The 17,329-nt window shown below is 36.4% G+C and overlaps 1 protein-coding gene across 7 annotated transcripts in view; it reads left to right on the forward strand.

Annotated features, from left to right (window-relative positions):
* Positions 1–17,329, forward strand: part of sema6e (sema domain, transmembrane domain (TM), and cytoplasmic domain, (semaphorin) 6E) — a 200,590-nt gene that overhangs the window by 166,720 nt on the left and 16,541 nt on the right. For 5 of the 7 annotated variants that reach the window (XM_038282462.1, XM_038282461.1, XM_038282460.1 and 2 more), the window contains 3 exons: positions 4,733–4,791; positions 5,556–5,606; positions 11,876–12,031. In XM_038282462.1, the coding sequence (XP_038138390.1) occupies positions 4,733–4,791; positions 5,556–5,606; positions 11,876–12,031 (266 nt within the window). The remainder of the gene's footprint in view (positions 1–4,732; positions 4,792–5,555; positions 5,607–11,875; positions 12,032–17,329) is intronic. The other 2 variants (XM_038282466.1, XM_038282467.1) reach the window with 2 other exon arrangements.

Consider the following 17,329-nt stretch of genomic DNA (forward strand, 5'->3'; position numbering starts at 1 on the left):
CATCTGCTGTACAAGAGAAAAACCTTGGACTTGGTTTATGCAAATATGAAGGACTTCTACATCTCTACAGTAAGACCTCCTGTTGGGAAATCAGATCACAATTATGTTTTTCTCAGCCCACATTTAAAATTACTGCACAACGTTGGTCACATGAAGCTGAAGAAGACCTGCAAGGTAGTTTTTGATATTACAGACTGGAATGCACTGTGTCAGCCACATGGAGAGGACATAAGTGCAATGACAGAGTGTGTGACTGACAACTTAAACTTCTGTGCAGATAACACCATCCCAACAGAACAGTAAAATGCCTTCCAAATAATAAACCCTGGATCACAAGCGATCCGAAGTAATTGCTTAAGAAGAAAAAAGAGCCTTCAGGAAGGAATACATGGAATTACATGAGTATAAAGAAGCATCTTAAGGTCAAGATATGAGAAAGCAAGGAGGCATAACGGAAGAGGCTGCAGAGCAAGCTACAGCAGAATAATATTAGAGTTGTGAATGGGGATAAGTGAGATCAAAGGCTTAAGGAAAAGGATGGTATCAGACAGATGGTAGTATTGATAGAGCCCAGCTAAGCTAAACAGATTCTACAATAGGTTCAGTTTAGTAACATGCTAAGCGTATTTCTCTCCTACCCACAGTTAAATTAACATCTCACCCTCCTTTGACCTAAAGCTTATCTGTTACCCCTCAAATGTTTTATCTTCTATCTCTGCAATTGGCCCTTCTGCTTCTATGTGTTTTTTTTCCCCCCAGTCAAATCAGATGATTGAGGCTGCCCCCTCCACCTTTTACCTGTGTGTTTCTAGAAGTGAAGAGAAAAGGCAGCTAGAGAGACTGAATAATAAGTCATCAGGTGCAGATGGTGTCAGCCAAACATTCCTGAAGGCCTGTGCAGAGCAGCTCTGTTGGATTCTATATCACCTTGTCAACCATAGCCTGACCTAGGAGATGGTCCCAGTGATGTGGAAAATTACCTACCTTTGTTCCAGTACCAAAGAAAGCTCTCCTTACCATCCTCACTGACTATAGACCTGTTGCCGTGACATCCCACAACATTAAGGTCCTAGATATACTCCTGTTGGACTAAAATGCAGCTACCATAAACCCCTCAAGTCTGCTTATGGTTGTGAAGTTGGGGTTAAAGATGTCATCATACCCCTGCTTCAACAAACTGCCATTTAGACAAGGCAGACAACACTGTGAGGATAATATTCTTTGATTTCAGCCGTGCATTTAACATGATTCAACATGAATTACCTTGTGAGAAACTCCAGAAAACTCAGGTGGAGGTATCATAATTATTAAGGATTAATACCTTTAATGTTCACCTGGACAACATACTCAACTGGAGACACAACTGTACAAGAAAGAACAGAGCAGACTGTACCTCTAGAGGAAGTTTACGTCCTTTGGCGATTGCAGAAAGCTGTGAGGTATCTTCTATAAATCTGTTGTAGAGATTGTCGTCTGTTTTTTTCTCATTATCTGCTAGGGCCATAGCATCAGAACAAATAATTTTTAAAAAAGTTCAACCAGCTAATAAAGAAAGTTGGCTTTGTTCTAGGAACCTCTCTAGAACCTCTAGAGATTATTTCACAAAGAAGGATGCATCTTAAAGGAAATAAATTATACATTTCGACATAGATAACAGTTAGTTCAGAGGTCAGTGCACTATATACAGTAAGCACATCAACAACAAAATAAAGATAAAGTTACTCTTCCAAAGAAAAAGGGGAAGTAAGCATTAAAAATTAGCAATGTCAAATAGCAGCAGATTTCCTGTTCAACATAGGGAAATAAAAATTTTATATAAATGTTCATGAATCTTTCTCAGTAGTATTGCTTCATGGTGTTTGACATGAATGCAAATAAAAGGCAAAACACATACTTAACTTTTTTTTTAAATTGATATAAAAATGTCTAAACTACAAAAAAATCTAACATTAGGCTGCACTATTCCGGAAGGCCTCCAAAGAACAACATTTAGGATGGATAATGGAGTTTAGGAACCAAATAGCTTTTATCCTGCTACAACAGACAAACAAAACAGAGAAGGAACAACAGAGGCGGAAAGCCCACAAGATGCAAAAAAGCTAGTTTGCTCTAATGCATTCAGATTCCAGTTACCTGCTGATTTTAGCTCTGGTTCAATATGTCCTTCACCAATTTAACTAAATCATCCCCACGATAAGTGCAAATGGAAGTAATGTGGTTCATGCCACGTTTTCATTACTCAGATAGTAAAATATGATTCCACCAAAACCTCAAAAGTAAAAAATGAAAGAGGAGCCAATCTTCCAGGGCTGGTTAAAGTCTGTCTCACTGTTGTAGCAGCTGGAATGACCAATCGACATGTTTCTAAAAGAAAAAACAAAAAACAAATGTTCCTTTCAGTTTTCCTACTGCTGAAAGCTATAATGCCTATGGCTTCCTGCTCTCTGGTTCTAATTGTGTTAAAGTTTAAAGATTTTTTTTTTTCATCTCTAACAGACTGTCAAACCCATTGTCATCATTAATGTTCCACTGTTGGTTGAATTTGTATTGTGCCACACAGATGCAAACAGTTAATGGGATTTTTGGAAAGAAAATGGCATTCTAAGTCTCCCGCTGAAGCAGACATGTTTTTGTTGTATTTAAATACATATAATTAGCAAAACTCTACAGTAAATGTGTTCTTATTTAGAAAAAGTCAAACTCAAATTTATTTATTTACCTATTTGTAGCCCCTCAAAAACTAAATTTTTTGGCACATTCTGACCACTGGGTGTGGAAAACAAAAGCATTTCTTTTGATTTTAAGTATTTAATGAACTTGCAGTAGAACCAGCCCTGATTTAGTGGTAGAACCTCGACCTTGGTGAAAAGCCCACTAAGTTTTAGACTTTTATACATCTCAACTTCTGCATCAAAGTGTTGCTCTGATAAGGTCCCACTTGCAATACTGTATGATTGTATCTAATGGATGTCTTCTAAAATGTCAGTGTTTTTGTTTAGTCTTTTAATTTAGCTAATCTGTTGGTATTTTTGTGGTTTAATATAATTAAAATGATGATGGAGGTGGTATTTTTTTGGTTTATTTTTTTGGCTTTTCCTGTGTTTAGTGATTTCTGCTGTTTAGAATGAATAATTGTAGTGTGCATTTTTCAAAAATCTATTTTGTGCCTAAGTAGTATTGTTACTTATAGGTAGATTCTAAAAATAAAATCCTTATTAGAAGTATTTTTTTGTGTTATGTAAGATACTAATTGGATGGTTTGTTATGGGGGTAGTGTGCATGGATGCTTATACCAAGAGGATACTGGATCATTACACTTGAGCTTGTGCTGTTTATGGGCCTGTGTTTGTTTTATTTTGGTTCAATGCACCGTGTGGGAGGATTGCTGGCATTGGTGGGAACCTCAGCACGGTTTAAGGCGTCCGATTCAATCTCATTACCCAACCATCTCGAAAAGGAGTCTGGATGAGCCTTCGATTTCTAACAAATGTGAAATGGAAAGAAAGAGCATTTATATGAGGAAAAACAGCGTAAAAATTGTAGGCTCGTTTTAATCAGCGCAGCAGAAAGTTACTCATCATGCTTTCTGTTGAGTTTGGAGCAGTTTAGAAAGTGAATGGAGGAGGTGGATTTGGCTCCATCAACATGAAAATGGCACACACACACAAAAAGAAAAACGGGAGCTTCATTGAGCTGCTTTTAAAAATTCAGGGGTTTTAATTAAGTTTTAGTCAAAATAAATAAATTTATGTTTTATTTATTTCATGGCAAAAATATTAAGAAAATACTAATACTGTCTTATTGTGATTGTTTGGGAATTTTTTATTTTTTTGTGGTTTTACTGATGAAGTTAACCAAAAACCTCTGCTTTATTTTAGTTTTGATTATTTGTATTTTATGACTATCCTTACATCTAATAGCAGAATTTTAAATATAAATTACAGTTCAGTCAATGTTTTCCACATAGCACTGAGAAAGTATCGCGTATATCATCATCCTGTCAATCTTTTCCATGTCATAAATCAATGATAAACAAACTTCTAAAGATAATTTGTTTTCTAAAGCTCCCATGTATCTGAATTTATTTCCTTTTTATTTTTATTTTTGCCTCCACCATCCTTCTGTATAGATAAGTTTACAACTATCTGTCTAATCTCCTGATGCCATTAACAGCAGGAGGTTCAGGGCAAGGAAGCACGTCTCCATAAATATCACTGGTAAATGACAGGTTTTTGTGTCAGTAGCTGTAAATCAACACACTTCTCTGTCATATTTTTCTGTAACACTCCACAACCACACACTGACGCTGTCATTGCAGAGCAGAGAAACTGCAGGTACCAATTTTACCAGTGGTAACTTTGGTGAAGGCAGAGAAAATGCTCTGTGCCGTATAAATAACTGGAACAGGAGGAAGTCACAGAGGAAAACTACAACTTTTCACAAATAAACTCTGCTAAATATTACAAGGTTGATGCAACCTTAAAGGAAATTCATGTAAAAGCAGCTTTTTCCCTTAATTTTTTTCTTGTACCTGTACCCCAATGAGAAGAACTCCAACCTTAAGCAGACATGAAACAAATTAAATTGAATAGCCGTGCACTTACATCCCGATCTCCAAACAGTCCTCAGAGCAAACTCAATTTTATAAAGAGGTGCTTTGTTAGAGGACATGTGGGTGAAATGGATTGATGCAAATTTACTGACAGGTTTCTTTGTTACTGTTTATCTTCAGAAGCGGATTTGAACAGGATGTGGAGAACGGCTACCATCAGCATCCCGATACCTGTCACGGTGAGACGCAAAACCCTTTATTTACATTGATTAGTTTGACAGGAGGTTTTTGTATAATAAAGTTAAAGTTGCATAGGGGCTTCTTCACATATAAAGTTTCTCCTTTTAAAATAATTGAAATTTGGGCTCTTTGGGGAATTTTATTCAAGAAAATCTGCTAATCCTTGTATCTGATTGGAGATTGAACGCATCGAGCTGATCAGACTCAGGCTCTGAAGCGTTTTTTATGTTATGAATCTTACTGCAGCTGTTAAAAAAAAAACACTGAGAATATGTCACATTCCTTTTGGAGTGTTTTCCAGGCAAAGCTGCTTCATTTTGCTTTAACTCCTCAAACTGTGGTAGTTTATGAACCCTCATCCCTCATCAGCTGCTTCCCATCTCATTCTTATCTACAGTATGAATGTGAAACCATGTATCAAAATGATCACATGCAAAATAATATACAAGGTTTGACTGCAAGACAAAAAATATGGCCCTTTGATTAGAATGGGTAATCATACCGATTACGTTTAACGGCCTATGGTCAAGGGACAATTTTTTTTAATAGATTTAGCTCCCCTCCAGCAGCAATTCAGTTGATTTTGTAATTGTTTGAGAAGCAGTTTTTCAGTTTTGAGTCAAACATTAGCGACCATTTTGCATTTGATCATTTTCATATGAAAAATCTTTTTAAAAATGGTTCCATTATAATCATTCGGCTTTGAGTGTAAGATGGAACAACCTGAATTTTGTTGTAATAACTTGTTCTTTTTTCACTTCAGACGTCTTGGCGACCACACGCAAGCACAATCCAGCTCTCGATTCAGCTTATGGTCAGTGGGCATATTTTTTATCTTATTTACTAACCTGCTTCTACTCAGAACACCTGGATCAACAGGCTTTGATTTTATTTTACTTTTCAAATATATTTTACATATTTCTTTCTCTTTTTTTTTCCCTGTTGTTTTTTTTTTTTCTTAACCCCTATACAAATAACAGTTTTTTATTCATTCTGGTCCTTTGAAGGGAACATTTCATAATATGCACATTATTTCTATGACCTCTAGAGTACAACGTACTCTAGTATAAAGGCCAGGCTTTTTTTTTTTTTGAGAATAAATAAAGTAACAAAATTGTAATATTACAAGAATAAAGTTGTAATATTACAAGAATAAAGTTGTAATATTACAAGAATAAAGTCGTAATATTACGAGAATAAAGTCGTAATATTACCAGAATACAACAATCCGTTTCAGAAAGAACGCTTCGAGCTCTGACCGGCACAAGATGGCCGACCAGCTCCACCAAACAGCAACTTGAGTCCACTTTGACCTACTGCCCAATATGATGCTGGTGCTAAAAGATTTCCTTATTTGTCAAACCAGAGCCAAAGTATAACTTCGGATTATGCTCAATATTCCTCATTTTAGGGAAGACAGTGCTTCTTGTAAGAGTTGTCATAAAATACAACTTGTTTCTCGTAATTTTAGGAATTTATTCTCTTAATATTACGACTTTATTCTTGTGATTTTATTACTATTCTCATTGTGACTTTATTCTCTTAATGTTACGACTTTATTCTCAAAATTTAAGAAAAAAAAATCTCTAATACTCCTAATACTCCGTCATACTAGAGGACTCACATACATAATGTGATATTATTATATTTTTGGATGCATTTGTTTATTTACTACTCGGTTCTCCCATAAATTCAGGTAAATGTGTTCCTGGATTGTAATTCAGGCAGCAAATGCAGATAATACAGGAACATATTTTGATTAAACAGCTTTAGACAAAATGACTAAATGCTTTTTGAATTAATGTCAGGGCTTTGTTTTGTGTGAGAAAGATTTTCAACTCATATGACTCATGATGCTTTGCTATTTCTATTTAATTGGGGCATGTTTACAGTTTTTAAAGTCTTCAATTTCAGTTAAATTACGAAACAATGGTACTAAAAGGACATTAATAATAGTTTAAATGGGAGCGATGAGGTTTCTCAGAGCTGATTCGCTCCTGTAAAAAAACATAATGATAAACTTCAAGACATAAGACTCAACACTATGTCTTCAATAAAATGTATTTTTTTATAATTATAAGTGGAATGTAAATTGATTTAAATCTAACTATGAGGGAGGTTTTGAGGCAGCTAAATAGATGGAGTCTCTTCTCCCTCTCTGCCAGTTTGACAGTTTAAACATTGAAGCCATTGTGTGGGGCAACACTCCTCTGATGGACCAGGAGCTCCGCTGGCCAAGCTGCCTAATGCCCTGTATCAAGAAAGATCATCATCCCTGTCACGTCCCATTACTTCTCCCGCCAGCCAGGCTGAGCGGCTGCTGGCAAAGCCGGAATGAAAGGCAAAATATAGCGGGTTGGCAATATCTCATCAGAGTGAGGCAGTGCCTGGATGCTTGCAAAATGCAACATTTGCTTTTATACTTAGATGTAAAGCTCCTCTTCACCATTTTTTCTGAAAAGTTGACATTTCTTTTTTTTTTCTTTTCAAATATAAAATTAAAGCATGTAGTACACAATGATAAGAGCAGATTCAAATCAGTGATTAGTGTCAATGTAGAGCTTTCATCTTAGCAGGCATGAGAGATTATTGCTCAGCCGAACCATGTTCATCACTCTTGTTTCGTTGTCTGAAAAAAAAAGCCATGTTTTTTTCCCCAAGCCTTCACTTTGGACCAATACAACCCCCCCAGTAAGCTTTCCAACTGGAGGAATTGCAACCCAATAGAAAGACTTGATGAGCAATCCACAGCTTAATCCTGCTGGGTTCTCAGCACCAAGATGCTTCGCAGCTCTGTTTGAAATGCTCAACATTCAGCCTGATCCTCAAATGTTGTCTCTAATTGTTTTTGGGTTTTTTTCTTGCTGACTCACAAAAAAAACCTTTTAAATTCCTCCACTTCAGATCAATTATTGGCTCTTTTAGACAATAAAATGCCCCATATGTCAAACAAAGCTGTTGTCATGAGGGATTCTATTTCCCTTTAAAAAAAACAACAAAAACAAATGGGGTTTAGTCTTTCTATCCTTTTTCCTACCCACACAATCACACCAGGCTGCTGTGTGATTGGTTAGATCAAGAAGCTGATCTTGTTACTGATTATTTCTTGGAGGGTAAAAAAAAAAGATCAGTTATGAGATTTAACTTTACCATTCCCGAAATTTAATTCTGGCAGACTATAAAAAATAATGATGAAGCAGTGGCACTGACGGGGCCAAACACCCTGTGGTGTGCGTTTTTAATTTGCCCAGCACAGATGGTGAAGTGACGGGACACCTCATTCGGAGTGAATACTGTCAACTGGCTCACAGCGAGGAAGAAAACAATCACTTTCCCTCCAGCCGAAGTGTCAGTGCTGCAGAATGCTAACGTTACTGCTGGCCTATTAGTGCTTTAGGGCCACGCCAAAAACAGCATGCTGCTCGCCGCAGTTTAAGGACAACAGAGAGCTTTCAGTTCAATCAAGACATGGAGTGTGTCATTGAAATTAATTTGGTAATAATACAAGGCCTGTGGCGGATAATGCCCAGCATGTTTCTTGGCATATGTCTGATTTGTGTGCTTGTCTGCTCCAACATGACGGTTGGGAATAAGCCTGGATGTTAAATATTAAACGGATTGCTTTTAAACAGAGCTCCTCTAGTCTAGGTAGGAAGGTTACATGGGCTCCACATCCTTCCTTAGGTGTGTTTTTCCAAAGTAGTCAGTTTTTAAAGCAGCAGATCCATCTCCCAGCAAGGAGATTATTTTTTTTTTGTAGGCAAGAATAGGCAGCTTCATTTGTATAGCACATTTCAGCATCAGGGCAATTCAGAGTGCTTTACATAAAATCAGTAAAAAATAAAAAATAAAACACTGAAGAAACAGTTAAAAATAAAAACAAATGAAACACAAGAATAAAAATTCCAGTATAAGAGATTAAACGGTAAAGAAATGAACGTCATTTAGAGAAAGGCAACATCAAAAAGAAAGTCTTCAGCATTGATTTAAAAGAACTGAGAATAGCAGCGGACCTGTAGGTTTCTGGGAGTTTATTCCAGATGTGAGGACCATAGAAACTGAAAGCTGCTTCCCCCTGTTTAGTTCTGACCCTAGGAACTAAACATCGTAATTCATGAAAGGGTCATGAATTAAAATGACCCTTTCATTGTAATTCATGCAATGAAAGGAGGAGTTTCTTTTGATGGGCAGGCTATGCTTGTCTTTCAAAAACCGTACCAGGACGATACGCTTATGTAAAGCAGGATAGAAATAGGTGGGACAGAAGGACAGGTCAGTATTATAGAGTGAAACGGGAGAAACATTTGGATAAATATGAACAAATAGTAGCCTACTAAACTAGCCCCACCCACCAGCGGCCAAAATCATTTTTGCCTGCGAGTTTGGCCTAGCCTCGATTAATGCCCCAGGCCCTAAAACTGGCGGGCCAATCACAAAGCAGAGATGTGTTTTGAATTTCTGGATGCAAAGCAGGTGGGATTTTGAGGGTGTGACGACAAAGCAAAGAAAGCACAACAAGGAAGATGGCAACATCTATTGAACAGTTCTCGTTTGACTCAGTTTTGGAAGGATTAGACTGGGGTTTTTTTGTTGAAACCTGAGCAGGAAGAGGCTCTGCGCTCATTCATGTTTAAGAAGGACGTATCCGCCATTTTACCGACAGGCTGTTTGTTTACACTCCCCCACCAGCTTCCTGTCGCGCTAACCACGTCACAGTCAGTTGCGCACATAGGTCAGAACGTTGGCCAATAGGCACAGAAATGGCTGAAAGACAACGGTTGTTCTCATGAACAATCTTCTGATGTCTCATTCATCAGGGCTAGACTAAATTACACATTTGATCTCAAATTTAGTCTGCTTTATCAGGCTAAACAAATAGCATCGTCTCAATGTTTTTCCCTAATGCTAATCGGCCACATGCATTAACAGACACATATTACACATGTAAACTGTCTCATTGCAATTCCTAATTCTAAATGTTGCATGACAATCTGATGTATTTGAATGAAATTAAACAGTAAGCTAATACTAATAAGGAAAAAAAATTTATACACATTTTGCAATGTGGTTAGCATTTTGAAGCTGGGTACATTTCAGAAGTTTAACATTTAAGAAATGTCACACTTTACAAACTTTAAGGCCACAGCTAGTTCAAAGTGTCCATTTTTAATTAGAATATGGCTTAATATTAAAAAAAATCCTGTTTTACAGAAGAAGAATGTAAGCAGTGGATTTAGGTAATAAAAGGACATTTGAAAGTATAATTTTCTTATTTTCATGTTTGATCTTATCGTTTTTTGTTTGAAAATTACTAGTAAAGCCAGACTAGAAGAGTAAAACCTTGTTTTACAAGGCCTGAAATTAGAAGAAGATTGGAACTTTGATCTTGACTTTTTATATCCACTACTTTACATCCAGCAATGCTCTGATTGACTCTGCAGGGCTTAGGACTGAATTTGTTAATAAGAATACTCACAAGAGGAGGGTCATTGACAAACCAGCCCTTAGGTTATTGGAACAGATGCTCAATCAAAGGTTTAAAAATAGAAGTATAGGCACTTTTAATTTCAGTTATCAGGGAGTTTAGGTGAAATAAAACTAGACATTAATGGACTTTATAAAGAATGTGTTTGTTGCCTTGTAAAAAGTAGTATAGCATTTCTCTACATCACCATATACATTTTCAACCCTGACCATGGAGCTCCAAGTTTACCTTGGAGTAAACTTTTCTCTTGCCTTCGCATTCATTCACCCATACTTCTGTTGCACAGCAGTTCAGTTTAACAGCCTTCTAAGTGCAAAAATATTCTACAAGAGAGCGGACAGTATCCAGCATCCTACATCACACCACAAGAAAGATTCACGTATTTAACAGGTTAGGAAACACCACTCCCCCATCCGTTGCTCCACACTGCCATTTAGCTGGCTTAAAGATGGGGGCAGATGTTTTTTCTTTCTTTCTTATTAGAAAACAAATCAAATGAACTGTTAGAAGATATCTACTGTTGAAAAATAGTCTAAATCAGGGCTAATCATTACTCGTTTTAGGGTAATTGAGGGTAATCTGACAGTATTTCTGTTAGCAAACATAATATGTTAGTAAATGTAATTTTAAGTAGGCTGCTCAAGCGAACGGCCCAACTTATTAAAAACAAACAAATCAGTCTGCAGTGTATTCCACCAACAAGAGGTTAAAAACTTCCAACACTTTTCCAAGTGTATGAATCCAAATCAAGATGATAAATAACAGTATTATCATTTATGGCATTTTTTTTTTACAATAAAATTATTTAATACAGTTTTTTTTGCGCTTTAAAACTATACAATTCATATTTTAGGTTTTCATATGCCAGGAATCAAGCCCTGGTCCATACCTCTCAATGTGCACTGAAGATTAGAAATTTTAAAAAGAAAATATTAATATATATTAAAATAGGTAAATTTAAAAGTTTACGTATATGCATACCGGACATGAGCTTTAAAAAGATTTCTAAGGTCGAGCAGGGGCTACCTGCATTGAACAGAAGTAATTTTCTTTACTTTCAGCATTATGCCTCTTTAACCCACATCTAAAATTGTTTATTGTCGCTCCTGTCATATAGAACCATCTTTCTGCACTACAGCCCAACTTATTTTAAAAGTTGAGCTGATGTATGTAACAGCTTTTCAGTCTTTCATTTTGACTCATGTGTTTCCAGCATGAAACATACATACTCCATAGTACTAGTATTAGACCACATGCCACAATGGTTTCAGTATTTAACAAAGAACTTGTCATAGAGACGCCTCTGTTCTTCATGAATCTGTAGATCCTCTATTTGTCCATAAATGTAGCAAATTTCAGGGAAGGTAAGGGAATAAAATCTGTTATGTTGTCATTAGCATCTGCTGTGTGTGATCATCATGTTGCTCATCATTATAAGGTGTTTGCTTTAACAGGTGAAGGTTTCCTTTCCACTCAGGACTCATCCTCATTTCTCTAAAGTTTATTCTCCACGCTGTGTCACATTTCACTAATCACTCACTCTGTTGCCCTCCCTTCCTCCTCCTCCTCCTCCTCCTCCCCCTTCGCTACAACCACAGGGAAGACCACACCCACAAGCGCCACCACCACCCATCTTGGGGCGGCATTCCCAAAGGAGGCAGGTGACTCTGAAAGAGGTACAGGTCCTGATCGCCTTCCCCCTGTGGGGGAACAAGGGTCACCTGACTCAGAGCCAATCAGTGTGGAGATGGAGGGTAAGGGGGAGGGACAAACGTCCTCTTTGATCTCTGACCTGCAGGGGATTGCACTGCTGGGCCCTGATCGTCTAACTGCACATTTCTAACCCGACTAACTTAGAAAATGTAGAAAGGATTCACTCTGGTGCAACAATTTCCTGTTTGCAGCATGCATTTCTCCACCATATGTGACAAATCGAACATGTTTTATACATCCTCTAAAGTTTTTCATTGTTTTATTAATATGATGAGGTATGATGTGCAATAGTCGTGCCCAGAAATCAGCTTGTTTTGGTGCTGAGCAGAAGTGCAAATGGTGGTATGCATGCTAATAAATGAAAATGTTATTCCAGGGTGAACAATCATTTCGATTAGCTCACTAACACTTAACTCTTAATCTCCGTGAATGGCGGAAAGCATTGCTAATTAACTTTTATCACCTATATACTTCATTAGCCCCCGCGTTATATGCTGTGATGCAGAATTTCCCCGCCAGCCTCATTTCCAGGCCAGTGTGTGGAAACTGAAGAGCATATTGTTTACATGCAGAGTTAAACATGACTCCAGAGACGCTGACCATGAGTCCAATGCACTCAAACTTTCCAACAGGGATCTGGTACACGTTAACGATATTAAGTCTCGTCCATCACATTTCGTGAAGTAAACAAATCTGCCTTGTCTAAATTGAACTCCTCTAATCAAGTCGAAGAGATCACGCATGCACATTCCTTTTATTTAGCTCCACAAAGATAAATCTCCTTCAGATATTTCACTAACCGACGAATATAAATAAATAAAGCAAAGGGGAGTTTTTAAAAAATGTTGCTTGCACATTTGAACTGCAAAATATGGGATAGGATAAAAAGAAGGTGGCCTTAATTTAGTGTTTTGATGCAGCACTCTTGTAGCAGTCACTGCTCACTAATAACAGTATTTTGTTACAGCTGCTTGTCCCACTCTTTCTGAAATGAAAGATCTATATTTATCCGATATTTACCATGGATGTTCAATAACATATAGGCTCACGCAGGGTCATTTAAGAATCCATCAGTTTATGTTTTCTGCAGAATTTTTTGACTGCGTTCAGTTTAATACCACAACAAAGGAGCCAGGACTTGGCTTCCCAACAGTGATTAAAGGTTCCCGCTGATGAAGGCTGCAAAACATTGTCTAAACAAAAACAAGTTCCCAACACCTCCAGCTGCAAAGCATCTCAGTAGGTATTTCGAGCTCTTTGTTGTAAGTTAGTTTTCTTCTTTAAAGAAGCTTACTGCATGTTGCCGAGTTTTTTTCCAGGCAACAAGTTGAAATGACACCAGTGTTGTGCACATGCATGAAAGAAGAGAAACAAGCCCAGTTGTGTTGCTGCAGCTGCACAGGTCTTTTGTTTAGAGGCATAATGTCATCTGAAGTTGGAGAGTAAAAAAAAAAAGTTGTTAGTTATTTTGAAATGTGTCCCTTTTGCTCTCACTAGACCAAAGTTATATTCTCTTGTGTGAAGTCTGATTAGGTTTGAGGTTCATTTGCAGCAGTTTATTTTTTATCCACTTTCACACACCATCACCACTGTTCTCTGTCTGTTGCTAATACTTTATGAAGTAGCCAGGTGAACTGGAGATAATAGGATGTTACACTTGTATCTGCACCCAGATATTACTGACAGAATCCCTCTGTCATAAAGTAACGAATGGAGGCTACAGAGTTAACCTCAATAATAGGAAAGCTCATCTTACATATGGAGCAATTAGCTCTTTAAACTGCAAAAAAATGAACTTCAAAAACTGATGTGAGTGAAAAAATCATCTACTTTTGTCTCATCAGTGCTAAGCCTATTATAAACTAAGAATATGAAATGTATTAACGTTTTTTTTTTTATGCTAGATTTTTATTAACGTTGTTAGATGCTAATAGAGCTACCAACAAATGTTCTTTTTTTTCAGTAACAATTTTGTTCCACTAGCTTAACGTTTTTTTCTGTAAAAGTCATTTGGTTGTTAGACATAATCAAATAATTTATTCATAAGTAAAAACAGTTCCACATACTGTACGCTTTCTGAAGCTGCGACTATAAGATTGACATATAGGTTTCAGAGTAGACTATAACATAGGTATCATCAGAGAAGCAACCCATCGTTCTTGTGAATCCACTGTTAGAAATGCAAGAAATAGTTGATAACTTACATGTTACTTTTAATTGCTTTTTCTAGTTCATTCTAAACTATGAGAGAAACGTATTTTATGTCTCAATATTAGAGATAAGTTAAACGGCATAGAACTAAGAGATGATCAGGTCTATTTCCAGTTGAGTGAAACCATAACATTTAGATACATCTTCACCTTTTAATCCCTAAAAAGCAACAGATACTCAACAACTTTTCAGCAGTTTCTCAACTTGTCTCAAATCACTTTTTTTATATAACAGCAATAGAAAAATCTCAGTTTTTACAACAAAGATGAAAATAATTACCTTAATAAGTGGCACTTTACTTTAAATAAAACAGCATTTTTGTCTGTATAGAAAATAGGCAAATATGAATCTAATCATGGGTATAAAACACACCACTTTTGAAACAAATGCTGGTTTAAAAATAGAACTCTCTGCTTGATTGATTCATATTTAAATAATTTTTCACTCTACTGATAAAAATCTGCTAAGATGTAATTGTAAAATAATGTTTTTTATCTTCTTTTAGCTGCAATTCTAATGAAATTGACATTTAAACCCAAAGAAATGCCTCTGAAATAGGCTTTTAAAAACTAATTTAAGCTTTAAGAAAATATGTTGCTTCACCTGTTCTTCTGTCTCAAATGATCTCCTTTGAGAGATGGTTATACAGAATCTTTTCTCCAATCTATGGAATATTTTTTTAGTGCTTAGTTACGTCTGCTGGCTGATTCTTCTCTCTTTAGGGAGGCCCCAGGCATCCTTATATTACCAACTTACTATAAAGCCTAGAAAAGTTTTATATTGTAAAACCAATGTGCAGAAACAATGTAAGACATTTATTAGTAAAAAAAAAAGTTAAGTGAAGCTCTTGCCACCTACCTGACTTTATTTATGCCCTAACGTTGCTGCAGTTCAGCACATGGTGACTTCTGCAGAAGTCCATTGTATTAAATTATACAACACTTGGGAGTATTGCAGTTCGTAAATTTTGCTCAGTTCTTTAATATAAATATATCTTTGCTGATTTAAATCTTAGCATTTGACTGCTTTGTTCTGTAGCTAATATTGAAAACTACTGAGGTTATGGGCACTTAGATATTGGCAAATATATGAAGGTTGTTTTCCACCTTTAGAAGCTTAGATTGAAGCTTTGTTCAGCTCTCATCCTAAAGTTTACAAAGTTTATTTCTGCACATTCAGGAAGGAGATGGAGATAACTTAGAGAGGATCCTAGAACAAAGCAGCCTGTCTGTGTTTTGTTCTATTCTTGTGGCTTTGTGGACACAAAGACCGTGTCACTAGACCATAAAACCTCAGGAAGTAAAAGAAGCTTTCATTCACACAGAAAGCTGCTGTGGTTGCAATGATGAGCTTTTCTGGCCCAAATAAGAAAAACCTGCAACAAATAAATAACCAGCAGGAATCTGAACCCGACAGTCAGAGAACATGAGTGCAGGACGGGTATGTGATATGATACAGACCACGCAGCGGCACAATCCACTACTGCCAGAGGCTGTGACACGGCGTTTCAATCAGAAAGAGCGGATGGCTGGTTGATAATCTGGGAGAGGCGGTGGGCTGGAAGGAAAAAGCATCTATGCTCACAGGGATTCTTGTCCCACTATTTTCACTTCCTTTTTTATACCAGATACCTTTTCAACAGTCTCAGACATCTCTGCAGTAACAAGGTAGATATTAGGAAGCACAAAAAAAGAACAACCAGTTAGGAAAGGAGAAAAAACTCTTCTGAATAAAGGTTTCACAACACGCTGTACCGGTGCGCCAAGACATAGAGATAAGACAACGAAAGCTCATCCTTTGTCCTGTTTTAAGATTTCATTTTTTCCAAATAAATTTGTTGTAGCATACATTGACTTTGATGATTGAACCCATAAACATAAGGCTAAAATATCCACTCACAATAATGCAGTTTCTTTAATCATCTACATGTACACTGATTTATTAGTCAATATATAACATAAATCGCAAACTTTTGCCATTTATTATTGCTTTTTTATCTTGCAAAGATATAGCTTCTAAGATCATGAGCATTTATAGTTGTGTGTGTGCAGGCAACTCTTCTGCATGCTTCATTTAAAAACTGTGTCACTATGATTCATTTACACATTTTTACCTTAAATACCTTTATAAATAAAACTGCCTTTTTAGAGATAAGAGGAGAATCTAAAGATTATGTTTTGCAAAACAGCCCATGTCTAGCAAAACTGTTGCTTTGCAATAACAGATTAATTTATTTGAAACCTTAGATAAATATATATTTACCAAGGAGTTCCATTTTATTAGAAAAAAATGCAAATTACTAAGAAGGTTTAAGGAAAGAATTCCAAATATTTGGTCTGTTAGCAGAACTTTTCACCTAAAGAATTTACTTTCTGGTCCTTTTTTGCATTTTTAGGAATGTTTCTTTTTCTGTTATATCAGATGTTTGTTTTTTAAAGATGCTTTTAAATTACTATACTAATATTTTTACAGCAGATGACATGCAGCTTATGCTTTAACATACCTACATGAGGAGCTAGAATATAAATCTTCAAACAGGCCTTATTAAGGTGTTTCAAAAGAAGAGTTTTTTTTATTGCAAATATTAAGTTTCCTCCGGCTATATGAATTTAGTATTTAAATAAAAAGACATCCGGCAGCACTGATGTTTTTAATTAGGTTAGACCAGAAGTTGCTAATCAACACATAATTTTGTCTTATTAATCAAACAGCCCAAGTTGCAACAGTCAGAAACCTCATTTCTTAAATGTGCTAAAATCTCTTTATATTAAAGTCTGAAAAATCCTGATGGCTCAGATTAAAACAGAATCAGAAGTCTGCAAGTGTTTTAACTTATTCTTTCTCCCATCTAAAACCTTAACAGATTATAAAACCTGCTGTGGGACAGGAGGAAAATACAAACCAATAAATACATAAATGCATGAAGTAACTTATTTGCTCAAACACTCAGAGCTGAATAACATTATGTAAAGGACTAAGAACCTAAAGGAAAGGCCAGAAACCCGCTGACTTGCTGCTATTTAGAAAAATGCCAGAAGTCAGTTTTCAGTGGAGCTACTTCTGCCTGGGGAATACACCTACCTGTTCATTTTCTGTGAACACAGGAATCTGCACATTAGAACTTAGAC

Source organism: Cyprinodon tularosa, unplaced genomic scaffold (genome assembly GCF_016077235.1).
Source record: "Cyprinodon tularosa strain WSP-4 unplaced genomic scaffold, ASM1607723v1 ctg183, whole genome shotgun sequence".
Taxonomy (NCBI): Eukaryota; Metazoa; Chordata; class Actinopteri; order Cyprinodontiformes; family Cyprinodontidae; genus Cyprinodon; species Cyprinodon tularosa.